General features: G+C 41.7%; 1 protein-coding gene across 1 annotated transcript; it reads left to right on the top strand.

Moving 5' to 3' along the window:
- The first annotated feature begins 229 nt into the window (after positions 1-229).
- Positions 230-5,643, top strand: LOC103654336 (disease resistance protein PIK6-NP). The gene is made up of 2 exons (XM_020552780.3): positions 230-1,263; positions 5,274-5,643. Exons 1-2 carry the CDS (start codon positions 434-436, stop codon positions 5,305-5,307), a joined length of 864 nt encoding a protein of 287 aa, XP_020408369.1. The 5' UTR covers positions 230-433; the 3' UTR covers positions 5,308-5,643.
- Positions 5,644-18,764: the final 13,121 nt, after the last annotated feature.

The following is an 18,764-nucleotide window of genomic DNA, read 5'->3' as shown; positions in this document are numbered from 1 at the left end:
CTGAAGCAACAAATCTGACTACCTTTTCAAAGATGTAAATAAGTATTCTATCAACATGTACATTTCATAGTGGCTTGGGGTGTTTGATTGGTAGAATGATATGGTCGATCATCATCTCACTGTCTAGTTTTGTATTTGATTTGTGAAATAGAATGAGTTGATCTATGGCCATCTTATTGCTCACAATACTAATAATCAGTACCGGTAACAATTAGTACTGCCAAATTATTTGAGAAAAGAATAAGTCCTCAGACCAAACACGCCATAAATCAACTAGTTTGATGTTGATATCTTTTTTAATCAGCCCCATTCACCCTTGATCACCATTCACCATTGCCCTGCAGCTATTGCATCTATAAGAGCTCATGTATCTCGCCATGGGCCACAAACTAAAAGAACTAGAGCAGATTGATAGGCCAGCCAGGCATCCAGCATGACAGGGTTTCTAGTGAGCGCTGCAACAGGGCCAATGAACTCACTCCTCTGCAAGCTGGTCACGCTGCTCGGCGACGAGTACAAGCTACTCAAGGGGATCCGCAAGGAGATCAGGGCCCTGCGGGACGAGCTGAGCAGCATGAACGCCCTCCTGCGCAGGCTCTCGGACGCCGGCGACGGCGAGCTCGACGTCCAGCGGAAGGAGTGGCGGAACAAGGTGCGCGAGCTGGCCTACGATGCAGAAGACTGCATCGACGTCTTCATGCACCAGCTCCGTCGTCCTGGCGGCGGCGGTAGCGACGCCAACAAGGCCGGACTGGTCCGCAAGCTCACAGCGAAGATCAAGAAGCTACGCCGGGCCCGCCGGATCGCCGTCCAGATCCAGGAGCTCAAGTCCCGCGTCGTGGAGGAGAGCGGCCGGCGCGACCGGTACAAGCTGGACGACGTCCCCGTTCCCGGCAAGAACAGGCGGGTGGAGATCGACCCCCGGCTGCCTGCGATGTACTCCGAAGCCAAAAGCCTCGTCGGCATCGACGGGCCCCGGGACAAGATCGTCCACCGGCTAACGGGTCAGGAGCAGGGGGAGCAGCTCACGGTCGTCTCGATCGTTGGGTTCGGAGGCGTCGGCAAGACGACGCTTGCGAACCAGGTGTACTGCAAGATCAAGGGCTCGTTCGAGTGCACGGCGTTCGTATCCGTGTCCCAGAGTCCTGACCTGTCGAGGGTTCTGAGCGACATGCTGTCTCAGCTTGGGTGCTCTAGGGTGAAGAACCTGAATGATCTGCAACAGCTTGTAGAGAAGATCCGGGAACGCCTCTCCAACAAAAGGTACGCTTGTTTTGGTTCAGTTTTTTTTATGGTTAATTGACTGGTGTCCTACTTTCTTCCTACTGGCTACTGTTAGTTTTAGTGCTACTGCATACTATCCTAGTGCTTTGGGTGTTAGCCTAGAGTATGCAACGTTTTGCATACCTCTTTACTTGTCCATGCTTGTGTGCAACAGTTGTAATGCAGGACTTTCTAGAGCCTCTTTGGATCAACTTCTATAAACTTTAGAGCTCTAAAATCTTTAGAGCACTTTATCTCACTTCTGAGCTCTAAAGCTCTAATGTTAGGTGGGCTAGAGTTCAGAGCTAACTTTAGTTCACTTGTTTGGAGCTTTAGCTCTAAACTTTACAGCTTTAAAGTTCAGAGGAGAGAATCCAAACAAGACCCTTAGTCTTGTGAGACCTCCAACCACGTTTGTAGAGTGACTGTTAGTGTTGTGTGGGCCGGGAGAGGAGAGGCCTTGGTATCTGATTGAAGCTCTATTTAGTGAATGTAGTGGGAAAGTTCTAGGAGAAGCAAGGTAAAGACCCACTTGTATATAGTCAAGGTCTATCGTATATTCATGGAATTACTTGACTAGGAACTTGGCCCTTGGAAAGGCTTTCCTACGGCAATTCTAATGGGGACAAGTGGAAAACAAATTTTTTGGTACCTCACTAAAAAGTCATCATGTGAGAGTTAACATTCTAGCCTACTCTTTGCATTCCATAGTACCTTCATGCACCTTGTTGTGTGTCTTTATTTTCCTATAATTGCATTTTTAGCTGCTAAAATTGGATACTATGGTGCAAAACTTTTGTATGATAGAGATATCAACACTTAGAAAAACCTAGTGCTTATCTAGATAGGGATCATGTAGCTTTTTATATGTCCAATATTGGATGTAGATTTTAGTAATCCTAATTTAGACCCCCTATTATCCTCTTAGGGTGACATGGTCCCAACAAGTAAAAATAAGAGTGGCCACATATGGCATGCGAGGGTTGTTGGGGTGGAGTGTAGTGAAGCTGGGGAAGGAGATACTAGTCTAGCAAGATGCAAGCCTCCCATATTTTGGTGCACACTGTGCTATATGTGCTATGATGTTTACAACTAAAAGGGTATGTTTGGTTCACTATATATCATACTTTCTTATACTTTTACATGATTTCTATGGCAATTGTTTGGTTCACTCTCATACTTCTTATACTTTGACACAACTTCATGTTCTCACAAGTCACATATATAATTAGGGATGATTTCCCTATCACTTTGTAAGCCATTTTGAAGTTGTGTGATTGACATATGATACTATCTTCGATAGATCCATATGAACCATGAAACTAAATGAATCGTTGTCAAAAGTAGAGGAGATAAAACTTCCACTAACAATATTCATATATTGTGTGATGTATGCTTGAAATAAAGTAACATTTTTAACTTTACACAATCCAATATAACAAATGTTGAGATATCCCTACCCTAAGACACGTGATCAAGGATAAAAACTTTATAGATGAATGCCTTATTATATATTCCTCTTTTTTGGCATGTAAAACACTAACGATTTCTTAGAGCAAAATAATTTTGCAGATATCTTGTTGTAGTAGATGATATATGGAGCTTACAAGCATGGGATATCATCAAATGTGTTTTTGTACAAGACAATTATGGAAGCAGAGTTATAATTACAACACGGATTGAACAAGTAGCTACAAAATGTTGCTCTTATTGCCATAACAACATATATAAGATGAAACCCCTTAATGACCTTGACTCAAGAAGACTATTTTTTCAACGAATATTTGGTTTAGAAGATTCTTGCCCTGAGCAATATCACGCAATTTCAGAAAAAATCTTAAAGAAATGTGGAGGGGTGCCACTAGTGATAATAAGCATAGCTACTCTTTTGGCAAGTCAAGAATGCTTGAATAGGGAAAAGTGGGAGAAGATACAAAAATCACTAGTTTTTGAATTAGAAACTAGTCCAGACCTTGGTTGGGTGCGACATGTGCTAAACCTTAGCTATAACGATTTATCTCATTGCCTTAAGACATGCTTCCTATATCTTGGTGTATATCCAGAAGATCATAAAATTGAGAAGGTTAACTTGTTAAGATGTTGGATAGCTGAGGGATTTGTTAGTCATGAACATGATTTGAGCCCGGAGGAAGTTGCAGAGAGTTACTTTAACGAACTTGTGAATAGAAGTATTATCCAGCCTACCGGATTTGAATATGGTGAGTTAGCATATTGTAAAGTGCATGACATATTGCTCAATTTTATTATGTTGAAGTCCAGTGAGGAGAATTTCATCACTAGAATGGATGAACAACATATCATAAAAGGAGATCATGAGGTTCGTAGGTTGTGTCTCCAGTTAAAAAATACACACTACTTGTTTCGTGCAAACATGAAACTCTCACAGATTCGTTCAGTTACCATTTTTGGATATCCAGATTGGATGACTTACCTTCCAAGATTTCAACTCTTGAGAGTTTTGGATCTATACAATTGTGATAGATTTGATGGTAATGAGTTCCTTGACTTGTCAAACATATGTAAACTATTCCAGTTGAGATATTTGAGGACCAATAGCCATCGATTACATCTACCAAAGCAAATAAGGGGCCTAGAGAATTTGCAAACATTGGATATTAGAGATGCAATTATCCAGGGTATTCCATCAGATGTTATTCATCTAAAATCATTACGACATTTGAATATTCCTATTGATGTGAAGCTTCCAAATGGAATAGGCAGAATGGTTACCCTCCGTTCTTTGGGATTCTTCAATGTCGCAGAAAACTCCATGGATAATATCAGAGATCTTGGTGAACTAACAAATCTAATGGATCTCGATCTCATTTCGATAAATCAAGTTGTGAAAGGACAAGGCCCTTCTGATAAACTTAAGATCAGTTTTCTCATTGATTCACTAGGAAAGCTTACCAGCCTTCGCTCTCTTTATGTCTCTTCTATTGATGGTACTAAGTTGATAAGCCCTACTTGTGACTTCTTGAGTTGTTGGTCTCCACCTCCACATAACCTTCAAAGGTTTTGCATGTCCTTCTGTACAATCTCAAAGGTTCCAGGGTGGATTTCACAGCTTGATAAGTTAACAAGCTTGAAGATCAAAGTGAAGGAGTTACTTGGAGATGCCATCCAACTTCTTGGGGAGTTGCCTTGCCTTATCTACCTTGATTTGAGTGCTGCAGAAGATCCCAAATGTGACATTTTCTTCGATGACAATGCATACCCAAGTCTTAGAGAGTTTGGCTTCGCATATACATTTGCAAGTGTTGCTTTTGGACCAAGAACAATGGCAAAGCTTCAAGTTCTATATCTATCATTCTATAAACTTACACAAAAAGAAGATGTTTCTTTGTCGGGTATTGAGTACCTACTAAATCTTGAGAAGCTTACAGCACGTATATATAACCATGGCAAGATAGGGGTTGCATTTATGGATGCCATATTAAAGCATCCGAGGAGTGAAACATTTAACATACTCTTTCCCCGATGCTAAATGGTGGGGCTTGAAGGAAGGCAGTAAGGAATCATAAAAGAGCTAGAGGTGCTAAGATTGTTATTATATGATGACAAACAATATTGATGTTCCATTAGATATAAGTTTACATGCATAGTGTCAATATACATAATGTATGTTATTGTTATTGTCGTTTATCTAGATCACACGCTAGCAAGGGCTAGAACGTCTGAGGACGTACATGACTTATCACATGTAACAAGCAATCATAGAATTAGTGGATCTGATCTAGAGATTGATTAGGCTGATTTAAAGCATGTCCTTCGCAGCAAGAACTTTTGAACACCTCCTAGGAGGACCCATCGGAGAGATGCACTCTTGAGGTTGTCCTTGGGTTGGGAAGGTCTCATAGAACATCATTGGATCTCATAGAGAGATGCAATAGACATCATGTGTGGGGGATGTGTTGGGGGCCTTCGTCTTCCGAAGGTCCTCAAAAACATGATTTAACAATGTTTTCGGAGTTGTAATACATGAACAGGTACCTTCGGACTCGGATCAGAACCACAATGTGAGAAGAACGAACAATACGAAGGTTAACGCAGCGCCGAAGCTACGCGCAAGGAAGCTTCGGCACGACAGCAGGAAAGGGAACCGACTTAAAGGGGAAAAGGCTATTTAGACCTCGATGGATTATCTTAGGACCATTAGCAAATGTAAAGGGCATGGATGTAATTTCACATGGGCTGCGTCCCGTGCCTATAAATAGATGAACAGTGTCCCCGTACTGTTCACGCTGACTTGACATTTGCTTTTGCGTCACGCTTGTATCTTTGTTTTCTGTCAAGCCGAAGGTACCAAATGTTATTCAATATTGTCCTTATATTAACTTACAATTATATACTGAGAAATATATATGATAATGTTACTGTTCACATTGTTTCTTATGTTTTACATGCTCCATTCGTTGTTAATATTTATACATATATGTATGTTGAGATAATGAAGGTATGTCCTTCATGACCTTCGTCCGAAGATCATTATATCCTTGGGGAAATAACGCTTCGAAGGACGAAGGGCATTGACAAATATCTTGTTTTGGTGTTTTGTTCTCAATTTATAGCATTTGAGAGCAAGTCCCCAACATTGGCGCCCATCTCTGGTGAACCCTTTTCGACCACCTTCGGCAAGCACTGACCTTCGTCATGCCACCGAAGAAAGCTTCAGCGACAGGGGTTGTCGCTCTGCAGCCACAGGACCCAAATCAGGAGACCCTTTCTCTTCGAGAGGCCCGAAGCCAGAAGAGGAAGGCCACTAGTCCAACACTCCAAGAGGAAGAGTTGGACCAAGAAATCAGAAACATGGAGATAATCCATCAGCAAGTGCAAAGGAAGAAGGAGAAGATGGCCCGATTGGCTGATCTTCAAAGACAAATCGACGAAGTCATTGAAGAAGTACGCCATCTTGCTCAAGACAAGCAAGATCGAAGGCCCCAACACAGGGAGCTTCATCAAGAGGGCTTGTTCAACGACGATGGATGGTATGATGATTTTAATCATGATACCTTTACTTTTGATGATGCTTCTCCCTTGGCAGCAGAACTGCAGGCTATCCCATGGCCCCCATCATACAAGCCACATCAGCTCCCCATGTATGATGGGCATTCAGATCCGAAGCAGTTTTTGATGAGTTATGAAGCAACTATATCTTCATACGGAGGCAATGCAGCTGTCATGGCCAAGTCCTTCGTCATGGCAGTTCAGAATGTGGCCCAAACGTGGTATTCTTCTCTTCGGCCAGGAACTATTACTTCATGGCAGAAGCTCAAGGATATGCTAGTGACAAGTTTCCAGGGATTTCAGACGAAGCCAGTCATAGCTCAAGCTCTGTTTCAATGCACACAAGATCATAAGGAGTATCTCCAGGCATACGTCCGAAGGTTCTTGCGTCTGAGAGCACAAGCGCCTACAGTGCCCAATGAAATTGTCATTGAGGCCATGATCAAGGGGCTTTGTCCAGGACCTACTGCCTAGTATTTTGCTAGAAAGCCTCCATAGACTTTGGAGAAGCTGCTCCAGAAGATGGATGAGTACATCTGAGCTGACAATGACTTCTGCCAAAGAAGGGAGGAAGCATACAGGTTCTCCGAAATGACCAGGGGCTTCGAAGGAAGAATCCACCCGAGGCACGTTAGGTTAATTCACAACTCTACTAGTGATGACAGAGGAAGTCAACAACAGAGGCCACAGTATTCCTCGCAAGCTTTGGGGCAGCAACAAAGCTCTTTTCGGCCGCCAGCTCCAAGAGGCAGAGGCGCCAGGGGCTTCGGAGGAAGGTTTGTGGATCAGCCTAGAAAAATTTGTTGCTTCTTCTGTGGGGAGGGCAAGGGCCATACTACTAGGATGTGCCATGTCACCATTTAGAAACAAAAGGAAATAGCAGAAGCCGCAGCTCAGCAGAACCAGCCAAAGCAGGTCATGCACACTGCTTCGTATCACTCACCCTACATACCAGAGTATGTGGGTAACCATCCTGCAGCCTCTGTTGCTTCGGCTAGCCAACCACAGGCATCTTGGCCACAGCCTCCACCGCCGCCACCACTACAACCCGCATATTCACGAGGCTAGCAGCCAGAAGGGAGCCAACAGACCCATCACCAGCGAGATTTCAGGGAGGAGTCCGAAGCTCGCACAGTCAACAGTACTGTGCCAGAATCGAAACATATCTATTGAGAGATATCCTACCCCTGAAACAATTTTTACATTCATTGTCATTTTTTAATAAGGAACAATTATTGTAAACCTAGTTTTCTTGCCATTTTCAATTTCTTGTAATAGCTTCGTTCTTGCCACAGTGAAATATATCTTTTTCACAGACTCACAAAGTCCAAAAATTGCTGAAGCTCAAAAGTCGTTCCTAAGGGAATGCGGGGCTAGAAATCACATTACAAGTATCACCGAAGCTACAAAAAGTCGTTCCTAAGCGAGCGCGGTGTAAGTTTTCTGCTCAAAAGTCGTTCCAAAGGGAATGCAGAGCCAAATACCGCCGAAATATAAGGCGAAGCGCGAAAAGTCAACACGGATACCGCCGAAATAGAAGGCGAAGAAGTTCAACAGACGTTCCTTAGGGAATGTAGAACTTACAGCGAAAAGTCAGCGCTGATACACCGAAAAATAAGTGGCACAGAGATTGTGTATTCCACTATGGGGGTGTGAGTGTGTGTCTTCGGCATAAACATCATTTCGCATAACATAACATCATCACATCATTTCACATAACATGACATCATACATCATATTGCATCAATGGCACAAGAAGGGGATATAATGTTGATCTTCGGAGAATGCTTCGAAAAAGTGAAATTGTGCTAAGTTTTGAAGAAGTACAGCTTCATCAGCTTTGATGTGGAGGAAGAAATTTATTGTTTACGAAGCATTAATGTCTTTACGACGCTTGGATATTCTTTACGAAGTATGAATATTCCCACGGGACATAAAAGTTTTTCTTCACGAAGCATGAAAAGAAGGGAAGGTGTTTTTCGCCGAAGGCTCAAAAACGGTATGTACGTAAAGTTTCATGCATCGTAAAGAACTGAATTACAAACAATTCATATATTACATTCAAGTACCAAATATTACAAGCATAGTTCAGCAAAAGTTATAATAATATTCTAGAAATGTTTTTACAACAACTACTCTTCTTCCTTCAAAACTTTGTTTGCAGCTTCGGTCAGCAATTTGGTAACGACTTCATCTACAATAGCTTCGGCCATATTGATAATTTCTATTGTTCTCTATCTCTGGGTCGGCCAGTGGGTCGAATGGTTCTAGGGGAGGAGATAGTTCAGCTGCGATAGAAGACATGAATTAGTTCGAAGTCACAAAAAGAAATAACAATAAAGTTAAAAGACATTAAGTAATACCTATCCGTCTTTCAAGTTCCGCAGCTTTTTCAGCTGCTTTCGCTGCTTCTCGAGTGTCATGAATATCTTTTTCGCTCTTTTTCATTATTTCATGGGCCATCCCTCGGCCGCCATTTTCCCAGATATCAGTGAAAAAATTTCCGCCTATTGAGCTCGCTTCGGCCGAGGGGTCCTTCGTATCGTCAATAGAGAAGGCAGCTTCGGCCTGGGCCAAAGTTTTAACATGTTCGCACCCTGCCTTCTCCAAAATAGCTGCAACTTCCCTCGCACCAGAGAACGCACAGACGTCCCCGCGGTCACTCAAAATTTCTTCAAAAGCTTCGGCTTCGCCGCTGATCCACTCAATTACGCCCTCAGGATCGCCCCTTATGAAGTTGTCTTCGCTCGAGTACGCGCCCACGTTGGCGAAGCTAGTCTTTATCTTCTTTACGCATTCCACAGATTTTTCAAAGCATCTTTCTTTTGATGCGCGAAGTTCTGTAACTGTTTTTTCACAATAATTTTTCCAGTAATCACTGGCATCTCGTTCAGCTTTGGCAACAGCGCATTTTAATTTGGCTTTAGCCAGTTGCTTTTGAAGGTTTTCAATCTCATTCCTTTAGATTTCAGATTGAGCCTTGTAGTTAGCTTCATCTCCCTTTACTTTGTCCACCAATGTAAGTAGGATTTTGTCTTTTTCCAAAGCTTCGTTTCTCAGCCTGATAACCTCTGTTCGAAGGTTGTTGAGAGCAATAGTGCAGCTCTCGTCTTCAGCATTCTTTTGCGCCCTTAAGGCGTTGCTAAGTATTAAGCCCTACACGAAAAGAATGAATGGACTAATATAAGAACAAAAGACTAATTCAAAATTCATAAACTTCCAAATACACAATTTTCGTACCTTCAGACTGTTGTATGCAAGGCTATCCGCAAGATCGTTCTTCGTCATGGCGCAGAGGCCAGCTTCAAGCCGGGAACCCCATACTTCTGGCCATTTCCCGGCAGACGGATAATTCTTTGTTGTCTGGGAGGCAGTACAAGAAGTCATCTTCATCTGTACCATTAAACACTAAGGCCCCTTTCGGGTACTTCAGTTCTTGGGCATAGTGTTTAGCTTCAAAAATTTCTTCTTCAGATAATCTTTTTCTCGAAGCATGTCGAATAATATAATCAAGGTCTTCGGAAGGTGCTTCAGGAGTAGGAGCGGCAGCTTTTTCAGGCAAAATCTGTTCTATAGCTTCTTCCTCCGCTGCTTTTTCTCCAATTTCCAAGGGTTTCTCCTTGGCAGGCTTTGAAGGCCCAGCTTCGATGCTAGCCTGGCTCATTGTAGCTTCGGCTTTGGTCAGTTTTGTTTCGGTTTCAATTTGTACTTTTGAAGCCTCGACAATTTTCCCTGGAGTAGAGCTTGAAGCTTTTACCGTCTCCAGCACATTTAGTACACTAGTCATCCTTTTTTTTGGGTCGCTGCTAGACCTTTTTGTGCCTTCGGCACCGCCACTCCTGCCGAAGGGCTTAGAACTTCTAATGTTTTCGTCCCTTCGATTCTTGGTTCCTCAATTTTGTCAGTCTTCGGCATTGTAGCCGGCTCTTCAATCCTCTGCGTAGGGGCAGGTCCTTTTGCTTCAATAGCTGAAGAAGTCTCCCCGCCAAATTCAGGCACTATGGCCAGTTCAATGTAGCGCGGTCGGTGGGTAAGGACCTTCAACTTTTTCCTCTTCGGCGCAGGCTCGCTTGGAGCAGCCGAAGCAGCAGCCTTTCCAGAAGTTGCACCCTTTCTTTTCTGCCCCCGCAACGGATAGCGATAGTCAGGGTACATAAATCCAATAGCATCAAAAACCCTATTTAGTCTTTTCTTTTTTTGGCTCCTGAAGGCCGCCGATAGTGCATTATCTTCAGACTTGGAGTATGCTCCAAGTAGTTCATCACTAGTATTTTCAACACACTTCATCCAGTCATCATCTGGTTCGATAAACTGGTCTCCAAATCTGAAGGTGTATTTCAATCGAACTAAACCACCTTCGCTAGGGTTAGTGATGCTCTCTTTTGGCATTTCCCAGCTGTCTATCAGTGGCCATATCCTGTAGGCTACGTGTTCTTGAACTAAGTCTCTTGTCCCAATAAAAGAGCAAACTGTGATGAAGGCCCTTCGGCATGCTTCGGCTGCCTCATCAATTTCTACCTTCGGCTTTCGGAGACCGAAGCAGGACCAAATGGGTCGCATGATGATTTCTTTAATATCTTCTATTGCCTTCAAATCATTTTTCACGTAAAACCATTCTTCCATCCAGGCCCCGGGCTACCTCTTCCGAAACATTGGCACTGGGTAGCTTGCGCCAGAGCGAGCAACGAAGCTGTAGCACCCAAAATTGTTATGATATTGTTCCTTACCCTAGGGCTTCGTCTCACACGAAAGCTCGTGCATACTGCAAAAACATCTTGCGCTTGGCTCTAGACCTTGACTCCTCACAGCCCAGACGAAGATCCCCATTATGATAATTGCTTCGGGAGCGATCTGGTGAAGGAAAATCTGATATATCTTTAAAACTTCAACCACAAATTTTCTTAATGGGAACCGATGTCAAGCTTTGAAGAAGCTTCGGTAGATTACAACTTCGTTTTCTTCGGGAGCAGGAACGGCTCTGTCTGTGTCAGCCCTCACAATAGACAGATCTCGAAAATACCTTCCTCTCATATTATCAAGATGACTCTGTTTGATAGTTGATTTCCCAAAGACTGCATGACTTGGTCGCCAAGGACGATCTTCAGAGTCTTCGCCTCCACTTTCCATATCATAGCTGTCGCTATCATCAGTATCTTCAGACAAGCCTTCTAGTATATCTTTAGTTATCTTCTCTGTGTTTGTTTTTGCAATTGACTCAATAAATCCAGCAGTCTTCTCCTCAAGGAGCTTCTCCTCTTTGGATAGCTTCGTCTCAGCAACTGTCTTCTTGTCTTCAGACATCTTATCTTCGGAAATGACGAAAACACGTCCTTAAAACCGAAGCTTAGGGAGTCTGAGAAACTAAGCAGGCGGTGGCAAGCAAGAGCTAAAAACTGAGTAAACAGAACAAGCGACAAGTAGCGTACAGAATTTCCTCAGGGTGAGTTCCTATTTATACGATCGACGCGCTCCAAGTTGGAGGGTCCCGTTTGTCATTGACTGTTGCTATTCTAGCAAAGGGAATGTGTTTTTTCGGACCTTCGGCTTAGGGCCTTCGTCCATAACGCAAACTGAATTCGTTATTCTAACAAATTAATCTTGCGAGGGGCTACTGTTGGGGGCCTTCGTCTTCCGAAGGTCCTCAAAAACATAATTTAACAATGTTTTCAGAGTTGTAATACATGAACAGGTACCTTCGGACTCGGATCAGAACCATAGTGTGAGAAGCATGAACAATACAAAGGTTAACGCAGCGCCGAAGCTACGCGTAAGGGAGCTTCGGCACGACAGCAGGAAAGGGAACCGACTTAAAGGGGAAAAGGCTATTTAGACCTCGATGTATTACCTTAGGACCATTAGCAAATTTAAAGGGCATGGATGTAATTTCACATGGGCTGCGTCCTGTGCCTATAAATAGATGAACAGTGCCCCGTACTGTTCACGCTGACTTGGCATTTGCTTTTGCGTCACGCTCGTATCTTTGTTTTCTGTCAAGCCGAAGGTACCAAATGTTATTCAATATTGTCCTTATATTTACTTACAATTATATACTGAGAAATATATATGATAATGTTACTGTTCACATTGTTTCTTATGTTTTACATGCTCCATTCGTTGTTAATATTTATACATATATGTATGTTGAGATGATGAAGATATGTCCTTCACGACCTTCGTCCGAAGATCATTATATCCTTGGGGAAATAATGCTTCGAAGGACGAAGGGCATTGACAAATAACTTGTTTTGGTGTTTTGTTCTCAATTTATAGCATTTGAGAGCAAGTCCCCAACAGGATGGATATCCCTCAGGTCACCATGCCACGAATATGCTTCATGGGCCACCTACAAGGCTCTCGATGAGTCGCCCAAGGGGCGATTCGTGGGCCTCAGCTAGATGCAACCGAGGATGACTTAATAAGTCACGCGTCGAGTCAAGGAGATCTCCAAAAGCACGTGTCATGCATGCATCCGTGTGCAAGCCTCGCGAGAAGCCAACTGAACATAGAAAGACATGACACGTTTATAATGAAGTGGGTAGATATGTATGACATTCTGATTTGTACAAGGTTATCTCTTCAGTAGGCCATATAAGGCTGAAGAGATACCTCTACAAAAACATTAGCCCCTGTTGGACTCATAGGCCACTTTTCATCTTCTACCTTTAGCAACCATCTGTGATCCTCGAACTCAAAGCAATACAATCAATAGAAAGTCACAGGAGTAGGGTATTACACATCTAGGCGGCCAGAAGCTATATAATTTGTTATGTTTTGTCGTGCCATGTACGGACCATTGAGCTATGATCGACATCGTCCTCCTCCCAAAAGCACTGTGTGGTATATCTCATAGTGCATTGTTGGTACCAAATACCGATAGCTGGCGCACCAAGATATTCATAATATGCCTATGCACTAACATGGATAGGATTTAAAAAAACTACAAAAGGTGCATTTAGTGATCCATTCTCTCTAAAATTGGAAAACCTACAATTGATATCTTAGAAGTCTACTTCTATTAGTATCCATGTGATCCACTTTGAATAGGATCACAAAGTTGTAGATTCCATGCATGCTTCTAAAGTTGATTGTTGATAAGTAAGAGATGATAGAAGCATTGACTAAGGAGCTACCTTTAGTCAAAGCTACCATGGAGAAGAAAAATGTTGATTTTTGCCATGTAAATCTCCATTGTTATTCTTGAGGGTGCCAAAGACTTGACACTCTAAAGGAAGCTACCTTCTCTTTCTTGTCAACTACATTTGATTCTAGCTCATCCACGTGCATAACTTCTATTTATTAGTTAAGACATGATATAAATGCTTGTGTAACTAACCTTGATAAGGTAGGTGCACTCAAGGTCAAGCTAGGTACATCAACAAGAAGATGACCTTCAAACAATGATGTATCAAGAAAAGGTAACGCCAAGCATAAGCCCCTAAGAAACAACCATGGAATAAGGGCACTTGGCTACAATCCATCCAAGCTCATAACAGGGTCAACATTGGTTGTTTGAAGAGCAAGACAAAAGAAAATCATATAACAAAAGGAGAAAAGGATCCTATTCTTAACTCTAGCTCTTATCTGTGTGATTACATATTGACTTGGAACCATGCTAAGATGGTTGTCAAGTATATGTGGGTGCCTACACAAAGAGAAAGACCACAATATGAAATGTGTGGGTACCTAAGGCTCTTACCACTAATCTCAAAGGACCCAATTCAATTTGAGTACCAAAATACAAAGCCCAAACTTGTTTTGCAGGTTCACTCCTTTAATGGTTCAAGCTGGGAACTCGATAATGGATGTATAAATCATATTTGGAGATACAAGAAAGGGTGGTAACAACTGAATCTCAAGTGCATTTTTCTTTCAAATCTTACCTCTTTTTGTGACTGTGTAGCCACTAAGGAAAAGGAAGCACTTGACGGTATACATCAGTCATTGATTATGAAATTAAGGTCCAATGGGAAGATAAATGAATCTAATCATATGGTCAACACTTCAAAGTTATGTGATGTATTCTCTCTCTAGTTTATTTGGATTTGATTCTTCCATATTAGACACTCACCATAATATGGCTTAAATTAGACCTTTGGACTTCATTGAATAACCATGCATATCTAAATCCATGTCATTCAAAAATGTATTATGCATGAGGGATCAAGGGAAATTTAGTCCATATTATGAGGTTTCTCTATGTTTTGGAACTCACCTATCTTCCACATAAAAGGGTTGCTACTAGTGCTTGTGCTACTAATGTCATCTCTTGCGTTGAGGTTCTTCGTAGAAAATCTATGTAAAGAGATTGTGCTTAAATTGGATAAACCACGAGCTTAAAGGTTACTATTCAACTAAGGTAAGGTGAAGTTGATAAGAGGCCAAGGTATGAAAAGTTCATATCCTTTAGTTGGTTTATTACTTTATCCTTTAGTAGGATGTACTAAAGGATATCTCATAACTAAGGTCATTTGGATGTATGGAGATAAGATATTCCATGAAGATCAAAAGATAAAAGATCATCTATCAGATTATCAGACATCAAAGAGACAATGCAAATGGATATAATATGGTCTATATATTAGTTTGAATATATGGACAAGATCTGAGAAATCACTATGCACAAATATGATCAGAATAGAGATTGAAGTGATTAAGAGGATTGGTCAAGCCAAAATGAATAAGATATGAGGAATCGTGAATTGACTTGACCATATTACTATTAGTTCATATATGCTTCAGTAAGAATCAAACAAGAGCTTGATTGATCTTAGCATTTATATCTAGATGATATTCAAACAAGGTTCACAAATTGAAGAAATGATTCTCTTAATGGATGCTCAATATGATGTGACTCAAGAATGGCTTGATAGGGTGCAAATAGCAAGGAAAGTACTTCGAGGGACTAAGAGAAGGTGAAGGATAAAGTGACGGCTTATGGACCGAGGTACCATAGCTAAGGTGAAGAAGAGAGTAATTGCACTAAGTCAATGAACTAATCAGCTATGAAGAGTTATATTGTGTTGATGCATCAGTAAAGTGACTTGAAGCCATGAGTTGAACTCATATATGGTGAAATGGTTCAAATCATAGGCTTGATTTGTGTTTGCTTCGAAAGGTGAGACAAAGATGTTTGTGATCCTTATGAAACAACACCATAGAGAAATCACACATAAGACACCAATGACTTAAGGAGTTTACTTAATTATATTTTATTTAACTTGAGTATAGGAATCGTCGTACTATCAAGGGGATCCAAAAAGAAGGTTGGTGTTGGTACTAAAACTCAAAAACCTTGATTCAAAACTTCTTTGTTACGCTTGTTAATCCTTAGTGGATTTTGTAGTACAACCTTTTTAAGTTTATCTCGACCAATATTGCTCTTTGAAAAATCCTGGTTCAGCCAGGATTCAGGATGGTTCAGTCAGGATTCAAATCCTGGTTCAGTCGGGTATCAGGCTGGTTCAACTAAGATTTTCTTGGTCCATCTGGCTATTCAGTCGAGTAATCGACTGGGTTCCTCTCTGATCGAGCCTGGTTCAACCGAGATTATTCTAGATTCAACCGAGTTTGGCCCTGTTGACTCATGTGCTCAGTAGGGAATTCGACCGAGAACCTCTCTGGTCGATCTTGGTTCAACCGGCATTATTCTAGGTTCAACCGAGTTTGATCCTGCTAACTCAATACTCAACAAGGCACTCGACTGATATCCTCTCTAGTAGATCTTGGTTCAACCGAATTTAATCTTGGTTGAATCAGGATTTGCGCAGACTTCACCCAAACGGCTAGATTTGAAGCCCCACTTATACATAGGAGAGCACACATAGAACTCCATTTCTAACCTGAGAAACACTCCCCACTCTCTCACACACACATCTCTTTCCTCTCCCAATTCAAATCTTTGGAGAGAAATCTTTGAGTGAGATTGAGAGTTGCGTTTTTTGTGCTTCATCTCCAAATCTTTGTTGCTCTTTTTATTTGAGCTTTGGTAGCATGTGAGGGGCGATGTCGTTACAGTGCAGTCGCAACTTCTCAAAGTTGGTAGGACTACTTAGCTCGCGGCGTGGCACTCCTCTGGTGGTGATTGTGGTGGATGGCCAATGTGTGCTCATGCATGTGCGTGTGGTCTTGCCAGAGCAACCCTCTGCATTAAAGCATCATTTCAAGGTTAGCAACATGACACTTCATCTCGATAACTCGACTTGCATGACAAGGGTCCTTTATGGCAATGAATGTATGTGGGCGGGACTTGCGAGAGCGCATAGTCACCAAGGAGGCCAGAGGCAAGCTAGCAGTTTCTTCATGCAAGTTTCTCACTATGGAATGGTTGTTGGTCCTTCCATACGAGTGTGAGTTATTGCAAGTAGGCATCAATAACTTATTGGGGGTAAAACTTAGTGTGGTGTATGGCAAGCTCGGGCTAGTGCTAGAGGTCGCTAAAAAAGAATGGCAAGATATCATATGAGATCCATTACTTGTGCAATCTTACTACTGTATAATTAAGTTATTTTGGCGATCAATGCTTTTAGAATGAGATTTATTCTAGTGAAAATAGGAAGTTACAACCTTTGTGTCTCTTCCATATGAAAGTTATGAGTTAAATAATAAACATGGTTATTCAATATTCACTTGTGATGTCATTATATATATGGAAACTGGTCCCAGCGTACATATAGTTAGCATTCGATTTTGTCTTCAAAATTGGGTGTAACATGTTGAAGTTAAGCACATTCATCAAGAAGTGAACTTTGTCACCCTGCATCTCACCTAAGCTCAATCATCCCTCGTTGAGAACCAATTGGATGTATCAATGAAATTGCAATTGTTAGTGCATGAGAACTAGAATATGTTATTTGTAATAAACTCTTCTTTTTAATTTCTCAATTGATGGCAAAGTATGTCATGTTAGTATATCTATTTCTAAACAATTCATCAAAATGCAATCACACTTAGCGAGATCAAAAGTAAATTTTATGTCATCTTTCTAATTCTTTTTAATTAGTTTAAGAGATAGAACCGTGACATTCTTAGAACTAGATGGCAATGCAAATCCAATAACATAACATTCATTACAATCATCATCTAAATTATCCAAATATTATTATGTGGTGTGTATATTAGGACGATGATTCTTATGATGCTCTCTAGGTTCTCTACTTCAAATTTTTAGGGTTTAGGGTTTTCTACTTCAAATTGTGTGGTCAAAGCTTGTTGAAAACCTAGTTTACAATAAAGAAATCAAAGCCTTAAAGCTTTTCTTTATAATGAGATTGCAAACCATTAAAAGCCAAGTCAACTAAATCCTTTTCACTAATAAAAAATTTAAAACATCGGTTTTTGGGTTCTCTAGGCATTTTAATATAATCAACAATGGATTCATCATGTTGGTTCTTAACCTATGTGAAGTGAGAAAAAGTTTAAGCTCATTAGAACTAGAAGAGAAGTGCCCATGAAACTTCTTCTCTAAATCATTCCAAGAATTAATTGTCCGAGGATCCAAAATGCAAACAAAGAAGAAGTCATTCGATCAAAGACAAAAGAAACATACAAACTTTTAAAGCATCAACCAAACTAGCTTTTCCCTATTGAGCTAAGTTTTTCCTTACATGCTCCCAAGTGCTTCTACTATACTTCACACTAAATTTAACAAAATTAGGCAACTAAAAATTAGGAGGAGATGGAGCCCAACCAAAAGCGATATCGATAGGGCTTTTGATAAATCAATGCTTAGCCCCAACACCAAGATTTTGTTTTATTATCTTAACCATAGTGAAAGGGAAATGTGCCCTTGGGCCATTTCTAAGTATTGGTGATTAAGTGACCAACACAAATGGTTATGTGTTAAACTATGCCAAATGGTGGACAAAGTGCAAATCAATACAAAGGTATGATTCTAGACTTAGTACATTGGTTTTTGTGTACTAACATATTTATCTAAGTGCTAGAATCAGAGAAAAGACAAATGGAAAAGACTTGGCTCGAGCAGCCAAGACTCTGCTCAGTCTGGGTGCACCGGACAGTCCAGTGGTGCACCGGACAGTGTCCGGTGCGCCAGGCTGGCTCTGGTGAAAAGGCTGCTCTCAGGAATAGAACGGCGGCGTACGACTATAAATCATAGGACTGTCTGGTGGTGCACCAGACTGTCCGGTGAGCCAACGGTCGGCCGAGCCAATGGTCGGCCGCGCAATCCGCGCGTGACGCGTGGCCGAGCCAACGGTCAGAAGGGGGCACCGGACTGTCCGGTGCGCCAACGGCTCCAAATCGTCAACGGTCGGCTGCGCCAGAATAGGAAAGAGATCTGCACCGGACTGTTCGGTGCACCAGTCGACAGAAGGCAAGAATTGCCTTCCTGGATTGCTCTCAACGACTCCTAGCTGCCTTGGGGCTATAAAAGGGACCCCTAGGCGCATGAAGGAGTACACCAAGCACACTCTAAGCATTCTTGATCATTCACACTCCGTCTTTGCACACTCGAT

The sequence above is a fragment of the Zea mays genome, chromosome 4 (genome assembly GCF_902167145.1).
Source record: "Zea mays cultivar B73 chromosome 4, Zm-B73-REFERENCE-NAM-5.0, whole genome shotgun sequence".
Classification (NCBI taxonomy): domain Eukaryota; kingdom Viridiplantae; phylum Streptophyta; class Magnoliopsida; order Poales; family Poaceae; genus Zea; species Zea mays.
Note: the sequence above shows the minus strand (reverse complement) of the source record. Positions and strands in the feature narration are given on the sequence as shown.